Raw genomic sequence first — 20,847 nt, 5'->3', positions numbered from 1 at the left:
TCAAGTACTTATACCCCTTTTGGCGTTTGAAGTAGGCATTCTTTAAAGGACTGTCTTTGTAATGCACACGTTCTTGTTAAGCCAGGCACAGCCCTATTCAGGTGTCAGTGACAACTACTCCCACCACCCTAGCTCAGGAAGACCCATCGGCCTGGTAATGGGCCATCAGGATATGCAGGGCACACCACAGCTCCCTTTGTGTGATTCTCTAGAGTGAATGCACAAACAGCCCCCTGGCAGTCTAAAGCATATATTGATTCCACAGGCAGACAAATGCACAGAATGGTTAAACAAGAACATGCCCACTTTCTAAATGTTAAGAATGAATGTGGTGGTGTGCACACCTAACTTTTCAAGATAATCCATAATCCATGTGTTCAAACATCCTTGTCCTTTTGCGTGCAACCTGGGTTTCGCCTTGCCATCGCGCAATGTAATCAAGCTCCATTAGTGGGGAACGCAGCTTTTACGTTCCACACCCTAGTGCACAGCATTTTATTTAAGGGATACCAGATCCCCCTTAAGCTTGTCCATTTATTCCGATACCAATTCGTCCATAACTACCCAAATATTTCAAAGTCAAAATACTTTGCAGCGAAGCTGGTTATCATTTTAACCTTCTTTTTTATATAGGACAAAAGCCCGCTCTTGCAACCAACTCGGTTGTTATGCACTTGCTCATTGCACCATAGTTGCGCTTTCCGCTTTAAAAAAATACCGCTTCTCCTATTTGAAACATATATCAATATTTGCACATTCACTAACGCCTAAGGCTTTATCAGTTTGTTACTTTAACTGTAGCAAAACACTGAGAGAGGGGTTCAGAGTGAACGTATTCTAATGTAATTTAATCATGCAATGAAATTATTCTAATCACCATGTTTTTACCAAACCAAGTTTAGAGTTTAAACGAGGTGTTTTTATTATTAATGTAAATAGTTGTGATGTTGTATTACAGCTACCCCTGACGAAGAGCAAGTAATTGCTCGAAATGCATTGGGTTGTAAATAAAGGATGCTGCTGGGAACTACCTGTCATGATTGAATCATATTTACAAGGAGGCTTGGATGGGCACCTGTGAATATCTAAAGTTTCAAAATAACACCTAATATGATGGATATGTGGAACGGATGGAAACGTTAAAAAGAATATGTCAAGGTTGAAATATGGACGAATTGGTATCGGAATAAATGGACAAGCTTAAGGGGGATCTGGTATCACTTTCTAAATGTGGCATTTTCAAACACACAATTTAAAAAACAACTTCAATAAAAGATGTATTTTTAAATTCTGAGCTCAGAGAGCCCAAACTCCAAATCTCTATCTCTTCCCTATTGAAAGTTGCATTTGTAAAATGTTACAAGGCAGCTTCAATTATAGCATATAGGAGAGATAGGCCTTTCAAAAGTGAAAAAAAGCAAATTGTCAGTATTTCACTATCAGGAGATGCAAAACACTCCAGTACATGTCCTACCGTTCACATGCACTGCACCCTTCCCATGGGGGTACCTTGGGCCTACCTTAGGGGTGCCTTACATGTAGTAAAATAAAAGGTTAAGGCCTAGCAAGTGTGTGCACACGTTACAAGGGTCTTATCAGTAAATCAAGTATTCCAATTATGGATAACCAATCAAAATTACAATTTACACATGGAACACTTGCACTTTAGAACTGATCAGCATTGGTAAAGTGCCCAGAGTACATAAAACAGCAAAAACGAAGTGAATGAATTAATTAATTTGAATGAATTTGAATTTATATAGCGCTAGCTACCCAGAGGCTTCCTAGCGCTTGTGGAGCGGAGAGACAATGTGCAAGTGATGCTATTGTGCGGTAGTGAAAAGATGGGTTTTGAGACGTTTACGGAATGCTAGCAGATTGGGTTCCCCTTGAAGAGTAAAGGGGAGAGAGTTCCAGAGGTTGGAGGGATTCAAGGAGAAAGAACGTCCACCCCACCTGGATCTGCGTATTTTCACAGAGGTGACCCGAAACGCTGAGCTGGAGCATAGACTCCTAGGGGGTTGGTAGGGTGTGACTAGGGACTGAAGGATGCCTAGGCCTGATTTCCACATAGCTTTGTGGGCTATGCACTTGGCCTTGAACTGTATCCTGGACCTGACAGAGAGCCAGTGGAGGTTACTCAAGGCGGGTTTTGCAGTCTGTCTCCAGGGAATCTGGAGCAAAAGGCGAGCCTCACAGTTCTGAATGACTTGTAGCCTCTGGGTAGTGGATAAGGGGGCACTCAAGTACAGAGCGTTTCTGTAGTCGAGGCGGGACAGTATGAGGGCCTGGACCACAATCCTCCTGGCCTGGAAAGGGAGCAGGGGGAGAATCTTTCTCAGCAGTCTCATTAGACCAAAGCAAGTGGCCGACAGCTTAGAAGCTTGGTAGTTGAATCCGAGGGAGCTGTCAAACCATATGCCCAGGCTCTTGATCTGCTGCTTTGAGATGGGCATGGGGCCAAGACAAGTTGGCCAGATAGGAGTTGAAGTGGGAGATGGAGATTTACCCAGAAACATCAATTCGGTCCTGTCCCCGTTCAGCTTGAGGTGGGAGCGGTCCATCCATTCGGCTACCGCCTCTAGGCAGGCACCAAGAGCGCCAGATGATCTCTCAGGGTGGTTGAATGCCACCACCAGTTGGGTATCATCTGTGTAGGTGATGATTTTGATGCCGAATGCAAGGACTATTTCAGCCAGTGGGGCCATATAGGTATTAAAAAGCGTGTGGCTTAGGGACGAACCCTGGGGGACCCCACAGCTAAGAGGCCACCGATTGGATGCCGCAGTTCCCTCAAAGGCTTGAAAAGACCTGTCCTTTAGGAAGGAATGGAACCAGGCAAGAGCTTTGTTTAACACTCCCATGTCTTTTAGCCGTTCTAGCAGGATGTTAGGATCCACAGTGTCGAAAGCGGCACTGAGATCTAACAGAATGATAGCTGCTGAGCTGCCCTGATGTAGGAGTCTCCCAGCTTCCTCACTTACCGCCAATAAGGCCGTCTCGGTTCCAAGTTGTGGGCGTCCAGTTTGGGTGATGTGGAGCAGTTTGATGGATTCTTGGTGCTGTACCAGAGTGGTGTTTATATGTCTCTCCAGTAATTTGCTCAGCCAAGGGAGGAGGGAGATGGGACGGTAATTAGCCATGTTGGAGTGATCAAGGTTGGGTTTTTTCAGAAGAGCTCTCACCTGAGCAGATTTCCATGCCAGGGGCTCGTGCCGGAGATTATAGAAGAGTTTAGTGCCTCTAGGATGACTGGGCTGACAGATTTGGTAACTAATGAGAGGTACTGTGGGGGCAGGATCCAGGGGGGAGCCAGAAGATACCCTAGAGATGAGGGTGTCTAGGCACTAAGCATCTAGCAGTGGAAATTCTCCTAAAGAGCAGTGTGGTTCAAGGTGTGCAGTGGTTGTCCTGTGATTAGTGGGCTTAGGCTGGTGGGGAGAGAAAAGTTGACAGATCATCTGGATTCTATGGTGGAAATATTCTGCTAGGTTGTTGCACCTGGCTGGGGCTTCGTCCGGGTTAGGAGTTTTGTGTGGCACAGAGAAGAGAGATTTGGCAATACGAAAGATCTCTTTAGGGGAGTTAGCAGCCGCGTTGATTTTCTCCTCATAGAAGTTGGTTTGGGTGGTTTTAATCTCTGCCTTGTACCTCCTAATTGCCTCTTTATAGTCCTGTTTCTTTTCTTCTGAGAAGTTCTGTCTCCATCTCCTTTCCGATTTCCTACAGATCTGTTTAAGCTCTCTTAATTTAGGGGTAAACCAGGGTGAAGATTTTTGCCTGAGACTCTTGTGAAAAGGTTTTGGGGGAAGTACAGTATCCAGAGAGTTTAGGATCCATGAATTGAAGTTATTATTAGTCACTTCAGGGTTGGGGTTAGCCTGGGGTCTGGTGGTGTTGAGGACAGCGGTCCATTGGTCAATGGAAAGACTTGACCATTTCCTATTGAGTGTCAGCGTAGAGTTTTGAGGAGGGGGGGGGGAGATTCCCAAATCAGGGGAATAAGTAAGTGATCCGTCCAGGGTAGGGGGACTGGGGAGTCAACATAGAGATTTTGGTTGTTACTGAACACTGGGTCGAGGGGATGGCCCTTGTCATGTGTAGGGGCAAAGCCTTTCTGTTTATTAAGTGCCGCGAGGCTGGGGGATAACTCAATAGCCAGGTGGTTAGAGTGGTCGTCCATATGGATGTTAAGGTCACCTAGTATTCTAAAATTGGCTGGAGTTAGGGATAGATTGGTGACCAGAGGGGGGAGAGCATTACGGAATTGACCTATAGGTCCTGGAGGACGGTAGAGCAGTAGGCCAGAGAAGGTGCTAGTGGAAGAGAGCTCCAGGGAGAAGTTCATACACTCACAGTCTGGGGGTCCGTCCATAGATGACCGATAACTGAAGCTGTTTTTAAAAATTATACCCTACCAGTCTTACGATCCACTCTTTGAATTAAGTAGCCGGGTGGAAAGGTTTGCATGACAGCTGGGTCGACTTCGTCTTGAAGCCAGGTTTCCGTCAGGAATAAGGCATCTGGTTTGAGATAATCTAATAGTTGGGTGATTTCCGTTGAGTGCCTAGGAAGGGAGCGGCAGTTCAGAAGGAAGAATTTGAGTGGGAGACAGAGTGCCTGTGTTTCCTTGCTGAGGGGCTGAATCTTATAGTTACAATGTGCGCAGCACGAAGGGCTGTTAGCTAAGTTCAGTGAGTGTGAGCAGTTGCTACCAACGGCCCTTCTCAGAGCAGTCAATGACTGAACGCTGTACCTGCGAGTGTTTTTTAAACTGGCAGAGGGCATGACCCCTGGTCCCGGCCGGGCGCAGACGGGCTTGACTTTGGCGCGCCCGCTGCGCGCATCCGGTGCGCGTGTGATCGGCCATCCGTTTAAGTAGCGGCCCAGCGCGAAACTAGAGAGCTGACTGCCGCCGGAAGTGTCCCGCCCTGGGGGTGTCTCCCATAACCGCCCTCCACTCAACGGCACATGCCGGGTCGGACCGGGGTGTGGGAGCACTCCACTAAGGGTAGGTAGGGCTTGATAAGAGTATTTTAATTTCGAAAGTGCAAAACTGTTTTCAATGTGCAAATGAGCGTGCTATAAAGCATACAAGTAAAACAGGCTAAAAAACGTTTCTATGTTAAAATTAGCCACAAGCAATTTAGCAGCTAGCAGCACTACCTCTAGTCAGGTTCTTGCCGCGTCCGCTGCACGTGTGATCGACCATCCGTTTAAGTAGCGGCCCAGCGTGAAACTAGAGTGCTGACTGCCATCAGAAGTGTCCCACCCTGGTGGTGTCTCGGCCATCTGTTTAAGTAGCGTTTAAGTCCAGCACAACATCAAAAATACAGGAGGTAGAGGCAAAAAGACTGGGGAAACAATGCCAAGGATGGCAGGTCTAAAAGACAAGATCTGTATTTGGATCATGAATCATGTGAAACTTCACCATCAGTCACCTGATTCCAGTCTCGGCTATGATTTTCAAGCAATTGGGCTGAGTCATGGTGTAGCAGTATCAATTTTTTATATAGCTGGTACCTAGACCACATATCCCTGTTCACATAAGCATTTTTAGGGCCAGTTATTCAGGGTCTCTGTGACATCTGCTAGAGGTAGTATTTCTTGCAAACAGTTTTTAAGATTGTGGAAATTTCTAAATAATTGCTTGAATAAGCCAAAATCTGTTCCCTCATTTCATACTGACAATTGTTTTAAAGTATTGCTTGATTCAAAAAATTATTTTTACTGTTAAGAACGTGGTTGGAAATGTCTTCAATCAGAGGTGCGAACTGAGTCGACAGTTTTCATTGTGTAGCTCTTCTGTTCAGGCAAACCTGATCAAATAGCCAATTTAGAATGCACAGTAAGACAGCCTGGGAAGGAAGGGCTGTGGAGGACAAGGGTAGGGTGTGGTATCAGGGGAGAGATAGTGGATGCGAGGATTTAAAAATGGATGTTCAATTTTTAGTGAATACAACTGTTTATGTATAACATAGTTGTATAACAGTTGTGTGTCAATTGCTGATGTCCTTTTTCTTGTTCATTCCAGTATCTTTTGCGGTCACAGCAAAACCAAGTTTTGAAACCCCAGGCCTGCCATCGACCTCTTCTTACTCACCAACGTACTCAATGATAATAATCATCTCAGTTCTCTCCGGATTTGCAGCCATAGTGTTTCTAATAATTACAACTCTTGTTTGCTACCGGAAGCAGAAACACTGGAAAAATAAAAAGAGGTAAAACATAGTTATTAGTACATTGATATATGTATTTCTGTGGTTTGTTACTGCACCACCTACATGTCTTTTTATGACCACTTTCAATTGCAGAGATCAATGACATAAGTTTATACAATCCTGTGAAGCATGCTTTAGTGTCTTAGGCATCTGGATTGGATACAGTGTGGTTTTGCTTGTAGTCGGTGGGGGCTGATCTCTTGAAAGCAGGGGAGGGTAGGTGGTCCTAGTGCAAGGTGGATGTTTGATAATATCTTTCTTGAAGAAGATTGTCTATGATACCTTCCTGAAACAGTGGAGTCAATAAGGACCCTCTAGTGAATTTCATAGGAGAAAACCCATAACCCGGTTGCTTTATCTTCCTGCTTCTGCATTGTAAAAGTAGTGGATTAAATCAGTTTAGAACAACAAGCTCTGTATGCAGTGAGAGTCTGCTTTCAGAGTTGTTCCAGCCATTTTCTTCCAAGAGTCTTGTAGATTATCCATACAATTGTAAATATGATCCTTTGCATTCTGGGAGCAATTGTAGTGCTCTCAGCAAATTGTAATCCAGCTTCCTCAGTTTCTAGATTGCCCCTTTATTGCCTTGGCAAAGGCTATGAGGCAGCATCTTAATTGGAAATGTAAAAGAACCATAGCCAGTTCCACAATGTTTCTTGGTTTCAAGCAGTCATGCCAATTAAAAGGTGGGCTGTTTAGATGCTGCCTCTTCTCAGTAATATGTGCTTCTTTGATCCACTGATGTGTCCAAGTCTCTTGATCACCCATGAGAAGATTAGTCTAAGTTACTTAAGAATCATTTTTGTGGCCTGGGCTTTTCTATGGCCTTTCGTAGATTGGAGTGGTGCCAATATGTATTTGAGTTATTGTTGATGCTGCACAATTATCTTGCTACCGGACTCATTTAGACATTGAGGTGCAGGGAGAACAGTGATAAGTCTCTTGGGACTATCTTCACTCATGGAGAAGTGGGTTTGATAATAAAATGTTTTCTCTGACTCATGGTACACAATTACAACCTTTGGTAGTATGTTCCTGTCATCGTAATTTTCCCAGATGGCACAATAGGGTATTTTAGTCCATTGTCAAAATCTATTGGCATAGCCAAAATGTTCAGGCTGTCTAGCTGTCATATGTCAAGGGGCATAAAAACGTCACCCCTGACATAGGTCAGAGTGTTTTCATTACATCTTACTGGACAGAAAGATAAGGGATGATTATGAAGGATTGAGGGAGCTTTTAAAATACCCTTTGGCTGCTGAGCGGCCTTTTCAGTTCATGATTTTATTGTGAAAGGGGTGGTTGTAGACTGAGGGTTCTTTGGAAATTGTGTTTAGCTTCTTAAGCAGGTGAATATTTGTGTTGTATTCTAAGGCTGTAGCAGCTCTCGAGGGTTCACCCATGGACTCCTGAAGTGGGAAGGCTGAGCACTCGCTATAGTTTGAGCATACCTCCTGAATCACAACTACATTGTAGATCAAAAAAGAATTTATGCTTTGGCAATTGGCCAAAGAAGCCAGACACTGCCACCATCTCCCAAAGTATATGCCCTGTGCCCAGAGCCTGCTAGACACGGCTAAAGACCAGTTAAATATGAGCATACAGGATTGAATACAGTGGGTAGCCAAGATCATATCCTGTACCCAGAGCCCACTGTGTATGGCCAAAATGATTAATGGAGCAGCAGAATTGAGTGCAAGGTTTTGTGGAAGACCACCCCTTGCACCTTCAGCCCACTGTATCTGGTCATAAGCCATGCCCTGCAGGATCAGTGGAGAATAAATACTGGGCGACAGGCTCAGCCAAAGGCCATGCCTACTGGGCACTGTGGGCTATGCTAGAAGGAAGTTCTAGGAAATTACTCAGGTATATCTTAGCAAAACCATAAACATTTGCTGGCAAACTTATCTTAATGAAAGCTATACATCTCTTTTAACATCAATAACTAACTATTAAGAAGAAAAACATAAAATCCCCTTAATAAATGTAAGCTTCAGGGGTGTTATGATTTTGATCCAAAACCATAAAATAAAATAAAATTCCCCAGTGTTAGTGTGCAATATAGCCCTGTCTGATGGATACTTATAATGGCAGACCTTTAGAATATGCCCAGGCACCAGACTGGATCCAGATTTAAACAACATTGCTCCAGCACACCACTAGGTAGCACCCTCCAGCTCCACAGTGACTTCAGACTGCCGGGGAAGTTATAATTACCACCTCTGTGTGTTGACCTCAGATCCTTTTTTTCCGTGCCTTTGTAAATGGGTCCAGAGGTCGCTCCCAACTTTTTCTTCCTCAGTTGAAGAGTTTTTGTAACAATCTTTTACTTTTTTCAATATGCAAACAAACTATGCCCCCCCTAAAACTCCAGGGTTTAAGCCTTGAAGGAACTGTCACAAACAAATGTCTGTGACAGATCCCCACAAAATGTGCATCTACATTTGGGATTTGGCTCACCACTCAGTCATGCAAGGAGTGTGCCCTTATTAATCTGAAGGCAATCCAAGAACACAAAGCAAAGCTGTACTCCATCAAACACCAAAACAAGTTAGGGAAGTCCTGCTCCCCACTCGAAGTCGAGGGCACAGACCCATTCCTGTTTTTGAGGCAGTTCATGTAGCCAGTCCTCGTCGTAGGATATAGTTGGTGAGATCTTGGTGGCAGTTTCCAAGGAATTTTGGGCCAACCTGGCTCAATCCATCCAGGATGGTCAGAATGGCAAAAAATATCTGTTCTTTTGTGGTAGCTGGTCACTACTGACTGCATGAGCAGAGCAGTTGCACTAGTGTGGTGCTTCAGCAGCACCCTTGGATGAGATCCGCAGGCTTCTCTGGGGACATGCAAGTCTCTCTGATGGACAATGCTGTTCAAGGTTTCTAACCTGTGTGATGAGAAGGCCGATTCTGTGTTGAAATGTTTTAAAGAGTGACATTCCAAGGCAAGGTTCCTTAGACCTTTCTAACCCTGCAAGACAGTATCCTCAACAGTTTTGTCCCTTTTGAGGCAACTCCAGAAGGGTGGCATACCTCCAATGCCAATGTCCACTGCCTGTGCAAAAGGAACCCCAGTCCTTTCAAGGTCCGAAACTGGAATCAAGCAGACAACACTGAGGCCACCAGTGGCAGTGCACTACCCAGCCCTCCAACCCTGTGGCATCAGCCTCCAAGCTGTTTTAGTTTTCCCTTAGCGGCACACAACCACTCTGGGATGTAGGATCAGATATTCCCTCCAAGGAGGGCAACAGATATCTCCCAACAGGTGGGTTCTTCAGATCATTTAACAAGGCTATTCTCTGCCATTTCTTATAAAAGTCCCACATCTCCTGCCCACATCAGATAATATTTCAGAGAAGAGCCTGTCCATTTTGCTCTAAGAAGTGTGGGCTGTTTTGGCCAAAAGAGCTGTAGCGCTGGTTCCAGTCCCAGAACTAGGGATTGGCTGTTATTCCAGCTATTTCTTTGTTCCAAAAAAGAATAGAGGCCACTGGCCCATTTTAGATCTTTTCCCTCTGAATGCCTTCCTACAGAAGAATAAATTCAAGGTGCTCATGCTGGCCCAGATTCTGTCTGCCCAGAATCCAGGTGACTGGATGGTGGCTTTGGACCTATAGGATAGCTACTTTTACGTGTCCATCATGCAGTCCCACAGACACTACTTCCGATTCAAGGTAAGCCAGGAGCATTTTCAATTTGCAATGTCTCCCTTCGACCTCAACAGTGCCCATTAACTGTTTATGAAAGTTAATGGTGGTGGTCTTGCCACAACTTCGGTTGTTGGGATACCAGTTTTCCCCTACCTCATTGACTGTGTCAAGCCTGCCTTCAACAGCCAGTCAGCAGTAGACTACCTCCAGATAACTGCAATCCTGACATTGTTGGAGGTCACAATCAACTTGCCCAGGCAAGACCCACCTAACTCCAGCACAGAGACTTCCTTTCATTGGATCCATCCTGGATATGGGTCAGTTTCAGCCTGCCCTCTGTCACAACGAGTCCAGAACATTCAGTCAATTAACCTTTTGTTACAGCTCAATCCTGAGTCTTGGTGAAAGTGGCGCTGTGGCTCTGGGCCTCTTGGCCTACTGAATCCTGCTCCTCAACTATGCAAGGTGGTATATGCTAGGTTTCAAGTAAAAAAGGGAAATCTTAGTGGGCCCAGAACCAGGGGAAGCTGTCAGATTCCATCCAGATTTCAGAGGAGACAGAAAAGGTCTGCAGTGGAGACTGCTCAACCACACTTTGACAAATAGAAGACTCCTCTCCCTACCCTACTCAACAAATGGTGGTGACTGATGCTGGGAGAGGTGGCAATCAGAGCCACTGATATGGGGACCAGTCCCAGTTGAGGACAATGTTTTGGAAGTTGATGGCCATTCACCTGGCACTTAAAGTCTTCCTACCATCCATCAAAGGGAGGCTGTTTCAGGCACTCATGAACAATATCACCACCACCATGTTGTATTGCAACAAGCAGGGCAGGATGGGGTCCTTGGTTCTGTGTCAGGAGGCACCTCCTCTCTTGAGCAGGCTGGAGCCTCAGGGAACATTCCTGGTTGTGAACCATATGGTGAGATCTTTGAATGCCACTGTTGAACTCAGCTTGTGGAGCCTGGGAGATCACAAATGGCGGTTACACCACAAGGTGGCACAGAACATCTTCCAGAAATAGGGAAATCCCTGGCTAGATCTTTTTGTGACAGCCGAGAATGTGCAGTGCCAGAATATGTGTGAGTTGGAGTTTCCAAGAAGGCTCCCTCTTAAAGACGTGTACCGGATAGAGTGGAGCACAGGACTCCTGTACTCCTTTCCGCCCCTTCCTCTTCAAGTTTTGAAGAACATCAAGAATGACCGAACCATCATCATGTTAGAGGCTCCAGATTGGGCAAGAAGGGAATGATACCTGCAGCTTCTGGCCATAAGCATCTGTCCTTCAATCAGCCTGCTGCTTTGGAGGATCTCTTGTCACAGCAGCAGGAGCCTGCACCTGAACCTGCACAATCTGAACCTCCAAATATGGAGATTGAGCAATGACAAATGACTGGATTTAAGCTTCCTCACAAAGTTGTGAATGTCATTCTGGCTCCCAGGAGACCCTCTACAACGTCTGTCTACGCCGGGCACTGGGACAAGTTTGTTGCCTGGTGTGACATCAGCAATACTGATCCATTACAGGCCAGACGTCATATGTCTTGTTTGTTTTATCCCTGGCCCATAACGGACTTGCTGTGGCACCGGTAAAGGATATTTCTAAGCCATTTTGGCCTTTTTACATTCATCAGACCAACACTTCTTGTTTCAATCACCTGTTGTGATGAGTTTTATAAATGTTTTGACTCATTTGTTACCTCACACTCTTTGTGATGCCACAGTCGGATCTTAATTTGGTTCTCACTTTTCTCACGGGTACGACATTTGAACCAATTTACAGCTATCTATTACATCCCATTACCTTGTAGACTATTTCTGGTCACAGTCAGTTAGTCTTCTCTTGTGAGCATACTTCAGGATCTTTCAGTAAAGCCACCTTAAACCACCATTAACCCAAAGAGCTGATGAGAACCAGAAATCAAAAAAAGGAGGTACCCCTGGTGTGTATAGCAGGGAAGGGGGTGTTAGTGTCAGCAAAACAAGAGTCCCTGTTCAAACAGTGGTAGGCTGGAGTGGCCTGACAAAATAGTACTAAACGGGGTAGGAGATATATGGATAGTTCTCCCTATACTATTTCACTCATAACAACCTATGTAAGCAAGGCAACGAATGGACATTCACACAGTCTTCCGAAAGTATACTCAAAAGATCAATTTTTGTCGGTTACAAAAAATAATGTTAAAATGTATTCCCTCCCAACATGGGTTACATTCTAAAACATAATAAAAACATTAGGATTAAAAACCACCAACGGTGGTGAGACAGTAAATATATAATTGAATCAAAAGTGAACAAAACAGTTGACGCGGCGTTTCGGTGTTTTCTAAGTCTTCACACCTTCTTCAGGACTTTTGCAACATATTGACTCGATATCTATAAGGTTAAAAAAATACATTTTTACTATGTGATTTGATATTTATAAAGAACTTACAACCCTGCATTGCCATTACCTTGCTCAAAATAGTACACGACTGATCGTCTTACATGCATGTCTCATCTACAACCCCTACAAAGACATTCCTTCATAGAAAAAAGACACAATCTCTTTGGAACTTGATACCAACATCTCATTGGATTATTATCAATTTTTGCTCTACAATCTATTTGAATTAAGAAGCTATATTCATGGATAATTCTACATGTAATGATTATTTGGTATTACCTGATTTAATGTAAAAAAGGATTTAAATTTCCTTCCATCTAGATTTGGATTGCTCGTATTGTTGATCTTTTCACAGGCTGTTTGGAAATAAGCATAGAGTCCTTCTTAGTGGTTTCACCCTATTATGCCATTATCAAAGAACGTTTTTATTATATATATTGTGCCCAACATTTACCTTCACAGTCGATTGGAAGAAGCCTACATGTGCACGGAGGAGCCACCGTAAATATCAGAATTAGGTCCTCTTTTTTCTTGTACCTAGAGGGGTCATATAGATCTAAATTTATTTGCTATGTATGCATAGAGGCCAAGTTCTAATCTTTGTCAATATGATGACCAAGTCTACTAACCTGTTCCTGTTTGTTAAGTAGGTCTTGAGGATATGGACCAAAAGGCGACAGTCTCTTTGTCCCAGGCTTCACCTTCTTGCTTTAATGAAGTAGTCTAAACATCAAATGAAAAGAACTGTGCTTAGGATCCTACAACTAATATATAGCTATATTTTAGATAATACTTCTAGGACTATGATGCGATATCTCGCTGTTGATAATTATACCACTCAGTGCGGTTAGTCTCAGAACTATATCCTTATCATAGGTGTCGTAATTAGAGTAATTAGTATACATTTGTTAACCTGACTATAGGCTAGTTTGCCTTATAGTCCGTGTCTTCACTTAACTTAAAGGATATTTAGCTATGAAACGCGACAGTATTTTAATGTCTGAAGTGCCGAAATTATAATACTACGACGTTTAAGACAAAAATTGTTAAATCTTTTGGGTAGGGTACTCCAACTGCAAGTGACCCAGGTGGCCATATGTCTAAAAAACGATCTAATCCGCATTGCTAGGTCTCCTCGGGTATTGACAAGGGATTAGCGATATCCTTATCTTTGCGAGCGTTTGCCTACCTTAGGTTCAAAATGCGGCCTCCCTGCTCCTCCGTGCTTCAAACTTCATGGGGATTCGAAGTAGAATGAGCCTGTATTGGGCCCGACTTTTTATGCTACCGCCGCCTGTGTTGACCCGGAAGTAGTACGGGTGGTGTCAATTTTCGATGTGTATTTCGGTTTACACCAAAGGGTGGTATAATCAAAATAAGGTCTTACTATTTTAAACTTTTTAGATTCACTCTACCCCCAACATTGTTTATATAGAAACGTCTGTGTGAGCAGAGAAACTCGATTTTCGTTCCCTGTACGGGTAATTAACCCGGAAGTGCATTTGTTCGATTTGCAATTCGGCAATATATCGGCCACTTGATTTACAGAAGCGGGCAATATGTCCAATTTACAGAAATGACAATAGCGATTTTTTTTTTTTTTTTTTTTTTAAAAAACAAATGCAACGAGACTGATGGATGTCAAATACACGTGCGTGTTGTGTATTCCATTAGGACATTCTAGTTTTGTATCGGCCATTTTGAATTGGGACACGTCGAATGAGGTGTGTCGGCCATTTTTAACTTGGGATAGGTTGGAATCTCTCTCGAATTGCTATCGCAGGTTTCTTCAACATAAACATGATCTCAACGAATTTTGAAACATATGACGATACATTACGTGGTAAATTCCAATGACATTCTATTACATTTTTAACAACTATCTATATGAATAGTGTATTTACTAACATAGACATCTTCATTGTCCGTGATCAAAGCATAAATTAATCTTGACACAAATACTTATTGTCTAAACACATATTATTAGAAAATTCTAATACAACAATCTGTGCGTAATTTAAGTTTGCAACTGCCCACTCTTACTCCAACAGTACTACTTATCTAGATATCATTGTATAGTCTATGAAATTCTGTCGTGCATGAACATGCCTAAGCAATACCTAGGATATGCAGATGTAAATGCCGTCTTACTTGAAGAAATCCAACAAGCTATAGTTCTTTGTTCAGATTAGACTGACAGAGATCTAGCATATCTGTCATGTTCATGCATCACCTATTATGTTCTATATCTATTTACATACTAGAGTTCCAAGTGGATTTACTCTACCGCATAGTTATCCCGATTTTGGAAGAGACGAGGGATTATAGAGCCTTTGTATGGCTTTCAGAGTAACATTAAATATGATGAGAGAACTATCAGCTGGTCCTGTGTTATCAAAAATTATAGGATTATTCTTTCCCATTCCTCTCTATTATTGAGGCCAGTCCGAAAAGTATCGAATAAAGACATGAAGAATTGTTCTCTCTTTTTCCTTTTATTATTGAAATTTCCGCCTCTAGAGCTATGCATTATGACTTCAACCACACACCACTTCAGGTCTTCTAATTTGTGGTTGTGTGTTGTCCAATGTTCCACGAGTGGAGCAGATTTCTTTTTTGTCCTGATGGCGGACCTATGTTCAGTTATTCTCGTTTTGATCTCTCTGGCTGTTTCACCTATATAGGCCTTGTTGCAGGGACATATTATCATGTAAATTAGATCTTTGGTTTTACAGTTTGCGAAATTTATAATATTTTTTATTTTGTTACTCGCTATACTATAGTTAGTTACGAAAATAAGTCTGTCATATAAATTGACAAAAATAATGACAGACTTATTTTCGTAACTAACTATAGTATAGCGAGTAACAAAATAAAAAATATTATAAACCGCAATTGGTCTTTATTAAATAATAGACCTGGTGAAAAAATCCCGAAACCAATGTTCAGTTTCCGTCGCAACAGAACAATTAAGAATTGTCTGGTTCACACATTTAAAGAAAAGACTCGTAACATCACTAATACTATTAATAGAACTCCCCTTCCTACTGGAAATTTTACATGTAATACATGTTCTAATTGTGCATCCATGATCAAAGGAAACTTGATATCTTATAATGGCATAACACATAATGTAAAAAATTTCGCAAACTGTAAAACCAAAGATCTAATTTACATGATAATATGTCCCTGCAACAAGGCCTATATAGGTGAAACAGCCAGAGAGATCAAAACGAGAATAACTGAACATAGGTCCGCCATCAGGACAAAAAAGAAATCTGCTCCACTCGTGGAACATTGGACAACACACAACCACAAATTAGAAGACCTGAAGTGGTGTGTGGTTGAAGTCATAATGCATAGTTCTAGAGGCGGAAATTTCAATAATAAAAGGAAAAAGAGAGAACAATTCTTCATGTCTTTATTCAATACTTTTCGGACTGGCCTCAATAATAGAGAGGAATGGGAAAGAATAATCCTATAATTTTTGATAACACAGGACCAGCTGATAGTTCTCTCATCATATTTAATGTTACTCTGAAAGCCATACAAAGGCTCTATAATCCCTCGTCTCTTCCAAAATCGGGATAACTATGCGGTAGAGTAAATCCACTTGGAACTCTAGTATGTAAATAGATATAGAACATAATAGGTGATGCATGAACATGACAGATATGCTAGATCTCTGTCAGTCTAATCTGAACAAAGAACTATAGCTTGTTGGATTTCTTCAAGTAAGACGGCATTTACATCTGCATATCCTAGGTATTGCTTAGGCATGTTCATGCACGACAGAATTTTATAGACTATACAATGATATCTAGATAAGTAGTACTGTTGGAGTAAGAGTGGGCAGTTGCAAACTTAAGTTATGCACAGATTGTTGTATTAGAATTTTCTAATAATATGTGTTTAGACAATAAGTATTTGTGTCAAGATTAATTTATGCTTTGATCACGGACAATGAAGATGTCTATGTTAGTAAATACACTATTCATATAGATAGTTGTTAAAAATGTAATAGAATGTCATTGGAATTTACCACGTAATGTATCGTCATATGTTTCAAAATTCGTTGAGATCATGTTTATGTTGAAGAAACCTGCGATAGCAATTCGAGAGAGATTCCAACCTATCCCAAGTTAAAAATGGCCGACACACCTCATTCGACGTGTCCCAATTCAAAATGACCGATACAAAACTAGAATGTCCTAATGGAATACACAACACGCACGTGTATTTGACATCCATCAGTCTCGTTGCATTTGTTTTAAAAAAAAAAAAAAATCGCTATTGTCATTTCTGTAAATTCGATATATTGCCGAATTGCAAATCGAACAAATGCACTTCCGGGTTAATTACCCGTACAGGGAACGAAAATCGAGTTTCTCTGCTCACACAGACGTTTCTATATAAACAATGTTGGGGGTAGAGTGAATCTAAAAAGTTTAAAATAGTAAGACCTTATTTTGATTATACCACCCTTTGGTGTAAACCGAAATACACATCGAAAATTGACACCACCCGTACTACTTCCGGGTCAACACAGGCGGCGGTAGCATAAAAAGTCGGGCCCAATACAGGCTCATTCTACTTCGAATCCCCATGAAGTTTGAAGCACGGAGGAGCAGGGAGGCCGCATTTTGAACCTAAGGTAGGCAAACGCTCGCAAAGATAAGGATATCGCTAATCCCTTGTCAATACCCGAGGAGACCTAGCAATGCGGATTAGATCGTTTTTTAGACATATGGCCACCTGGGTCACTTGCAGTTGGAGTACCCTACCCAAAAGATTTAACAATTTTTGTCTTAAACGACGTAGTATTATAATTTCGGCACTTCAGACATTAAAATACTGTCATGTTTCATAGCTAAATATCCTTTAAGTTAAGTGAAGACACGGACTATAAGGCAAACTAGCCTATAGTCAGGTTAACAAATGTATACTAATTACTCTAATTACGACACCTATGATAAGGATATAGTTCTGAGACTAACCGCACTGAGTGGTATAGTTATCAACAGCGAGATATCGCATCATAGTCCTAGAAGTATTATCTAAAATATAGCTATATATTAGTTGTAGGATCCTAAGCACAGTTCTTTTCATTTGATGTTTAGACTACTTCATTAAAGCAAGAAGGTGAAGCCTGGGACAAAGAGACTGTCGCCTTTTGGTCCATATCCTCAAGACCTACTTAACAAACAGGAACAGGTTAGTAGACTTGGTCATCATATTGACAAAGATTAGAACTTGGCCTCTATGCATACATAGCAAATAAATTTAGATCTATATGACCCCTCTAGGTACAAGAAAAAAGAGGACCTAATTCTGATATTTACGGTGGCTCCTCCGTGCACATGTAGGCTTCTTCCAATCGACTGTGAAGGTAAATGTTGGGCACAATATATATAATAAAAACGTTCTTTGATAATGGCATAATAGGGTGAAACCACTAAGTAGGACTCTATGCTTATTTCCAAACAGCCTGTGAAAAGATCAACAATACGAGCAATCCAAATCTAGATGGAAGGAAATTTAAATCCTTTTTTACATTAAATCAGGTAATACCAAATAATCATTACATGTAGAATTATCCATGAATATAGCTTCTTAATTCAAATAGATTGTAGAGCAAAAATTGATAATAATCCAATGAGATGTTGGTATCAAATTCCAAAGAGATTGTGTCTTTTTTCTATGAAGGAATGTCTTTGTAGGGGTTGTAGATGAGACATGCATGTAAGACGATCAGTCGTGTACTATTTTGAGCAAGGTAATGGCAATGCAGGGTTGTAAGTTCTTTATAAATATCAAATCACATAGTAAAAATGTATTTTTTTAACCTTATAGATATTGAGTCAATATGTTGCAAAAGTCCTGAAGAAGGTGTGAAGACTTAGAAAACACCGAAACGCCGCGTCGACTGTTTTGTTCACTTTTGATTCAATTATATATTTACTGTCTCACCATCGTTGGTGGTTTTTAATCCTAATGTTTTTATTATGTTTTAGAATGTAACCCATGTTGGGAGGGAATAAATTTTACCATTATTTTTTGTAACCGACAAAAATTGATCTTTTGAGTATACTTTCGGAAGACTGTGTGAATGTCCATTCGTTGCCTTGCTTACATAGGTTGTTATGAGTGAAATAGTATAGGGAGAACTATCCATATATCTCCTACCCCGTTTAGTACTATTTTGTCAGGCCACTCCAGCCTACCACTGTTTGAACAGGGACTCTTGTTTTGCTGATGAGAACCAGGGCAGCCTTTTTGCTTTAATGCTTTTTTTATGTTAGCCGATCCATCACTCTCCCAACGTACTTTACTCCAACTCACTCCTTGAAAGAGGATGAAAGACTTCATCAGCTGAACCCCAAAAGACCTTTAAACTTTTAAAATGATCGCACCAAAGACCATTGGGGGATATCATCTATGTATTGGGTTCTTGGGAAAAGAAAGGCAAGGCAGTCCTGAAAAGAACTTGTTTAAGGCAGATAGTCATCTGCATTAAAGGCTGCTACACACTGGCCAAGAAGAAGCCTCCAATTCCACCAGGGCCAAGGCTGCTACCAGTACCCTGGCATGTGGAGTGCCTATTCTTGATATATGTCAGACCATGACATGGGAGTTGGTACATATGTTCACAAAGCACTTCTCCCTTGACAACCAGGTCCAATGGGAAGGGCATTTCACCCGTTCGGTCCTGCTGGACTTTTTATATGAGTAAGCCACCAACCCAACATCTTGGGAGGTACTGCTTTGGTATCTATTCTAAAGTTGAGGAATCTGAGATTAGCAGTATCCATCAGAAGAACAAGTTCGTTACCTTCAGTAACATGCTTTCTAGGGGAAACTCGGACTGCATATTCCTCACCACACTCTCTCATCCCCATTCTGTGGAATGGTCTTTTTCTCCATCTAAAAGACTCCCAAATTAGAGATCTGCATGATTATTTTTTGGCTTCATGTCTCTGAGAGTACTGACAAAGCTAATAAAGAAACTTACATTGATAGGCAGAGGTGGTGCTCATATGCAGCTCCCATGTCACTTCTGGGCCAGAACGGAGTCAAAGCAGTTCCACATGGCACCACCCCTGGCATGTGAGAATGCGGTTTAAATATTCCTAATTCAGTCTGGTGTCTGGGGGTAGTCAAAAGGTGATGACTCTGTGGTTAGATGGAGTATTCACCAGAAAGATTGTTACTTAAAGTAAGTAACTTGTTCAACTCACCCATTGTACATCTCATGATCAAAACATCAAATGATGTTGAAGATATCACTGTTGGCATCACATAGTACATCACCAATTATGGCATGATTTAATATGAAATATACTGTTGCTTTTGCATCTGTTTGAAATGAAAATGTAAAGTTCACTATCATCAAAAGCATTGGTAAGGTGGCAAAGCTTCTGCAGCCTTCAACTTTAATTAATTATATAAGGATATATATGCTATTAAGTGTAATTGCAGCAGTCTTTATATGTGTCATGTCATTTGTGCCTATAAATGATAATCAATTATATCATTAATGACATGGTCTAGAACATCACCATTACCACAATGAATGGTATTGTTGTAACTACTAATTATTTCTCTCCTGAACACAAATTTCAACTGCCATTTCACTGCTCCCACTTGCCAGGCTCAAACCGTCCATTTTCTTATATTTAAGGTGTAAGGTACCCTTATGGTACCCCATGGGCAGGGTGCAGTATATGAACAATGTAGGACATATACTGGTGTGTGTGGCATGTCCTGATAGTGCATTACTGTGTATTTTGTATTTCACTGTTGAAAGGCTGTCTGTCCCATAGGCTTAACATTGGGGCTGCGCTGTAACATTTTACATGTGTAGCTTCCAATAGCTCAACCCCTCCGGTCATGATACGCACCATGCGGCACACCTTATTTGTCTTGTTGGACTCCTCTCTACCTACATGGAGAACTTACACAGCTATCGCCACAGGTGGGCGGGCGGTGTACCTGGGGAGCCGTGCCCACGATCTGTGACACGGCGCCACCGGGTCCCCCTGACGGCACCACCAGGCATTGACTGTGACCATGTCCTGCTATCCATTAATATTTGTTTGTCTATTGGTCTGGTTATGCTTTCTTGGACGCTTGATTACAGTATGCGCAAAGGTTTATTACACACTTTTGCCACAAGGCACCTGACGCATGAGCCATTATTCTTTTATCTCTCTCCCTCTTTATTCCATTTTTTTCATCCCCTCTAGGTACCTTCCTCACTTGGGCATATCTACAAATGGAGATTGCAGACCACATAATAGGACGATTAACCCTGCGGTCAATCCCAAGCCACCTCTCACCCATATGGGTTACCATCTTTATTCTGGAACCCCTTTCTTTTTAGACGTGCACATTCACTGCATCAGTTAGATCCTGAAGAAACGCCATTGATCATTCAGACTCCCAAGGCGTGAAACATGTCGACCTTTTGTTTAGTTACACAGGCACCTCGGGCCTCATAGTAACTCACCAACCTTCTGGTTTTTTAACCTATTAGCGGCACCACACTATTAAAAAGCTCACCAGTGGATACCCCTAGGTAGTTTTATTTACC

General features: G+C 42.0%; 1 protein-coding gene across 1 annotated transcript in view; it reads left to right on the top strand.

Moving 5' to 3' along the window:
• MUSK (muscle associated receptor tyrosine kinase) overlaps positions 1–20,847 on the top strand; it is a 192,264-nt gene that overhangs the window by 70,234 nt on the left and 101,183 nt on the right. Inside the window, exon 6 of the mRNA XM_086962104.1 lies at positions 6,035–6,221. Within this exon, the coding sequence (XP_086818230.1) occupies positions 6,035–6,221 (187 nt within the window). The remainder of the gene's footprint in view (positions 1–6,034; positions 6,222–20,847) is intronic.

This window comes from Lissotriton vulgaris, chromosome 3_1 (genome assembly GCF_964263255.1).
Source record: "Lissotriton vulgaris chromosome 3_1, aLisVul1.2, whole genome shotgun sequence".
NCBI lineage: Eukaryota > Metazoa > Chordata > Amphibia > Caudata > Salamandridae > Lissotriton > Lissotriton vulgaris.
This window is presented reverse-complemented; position numbering and strand designations above follow the sequence as displayed.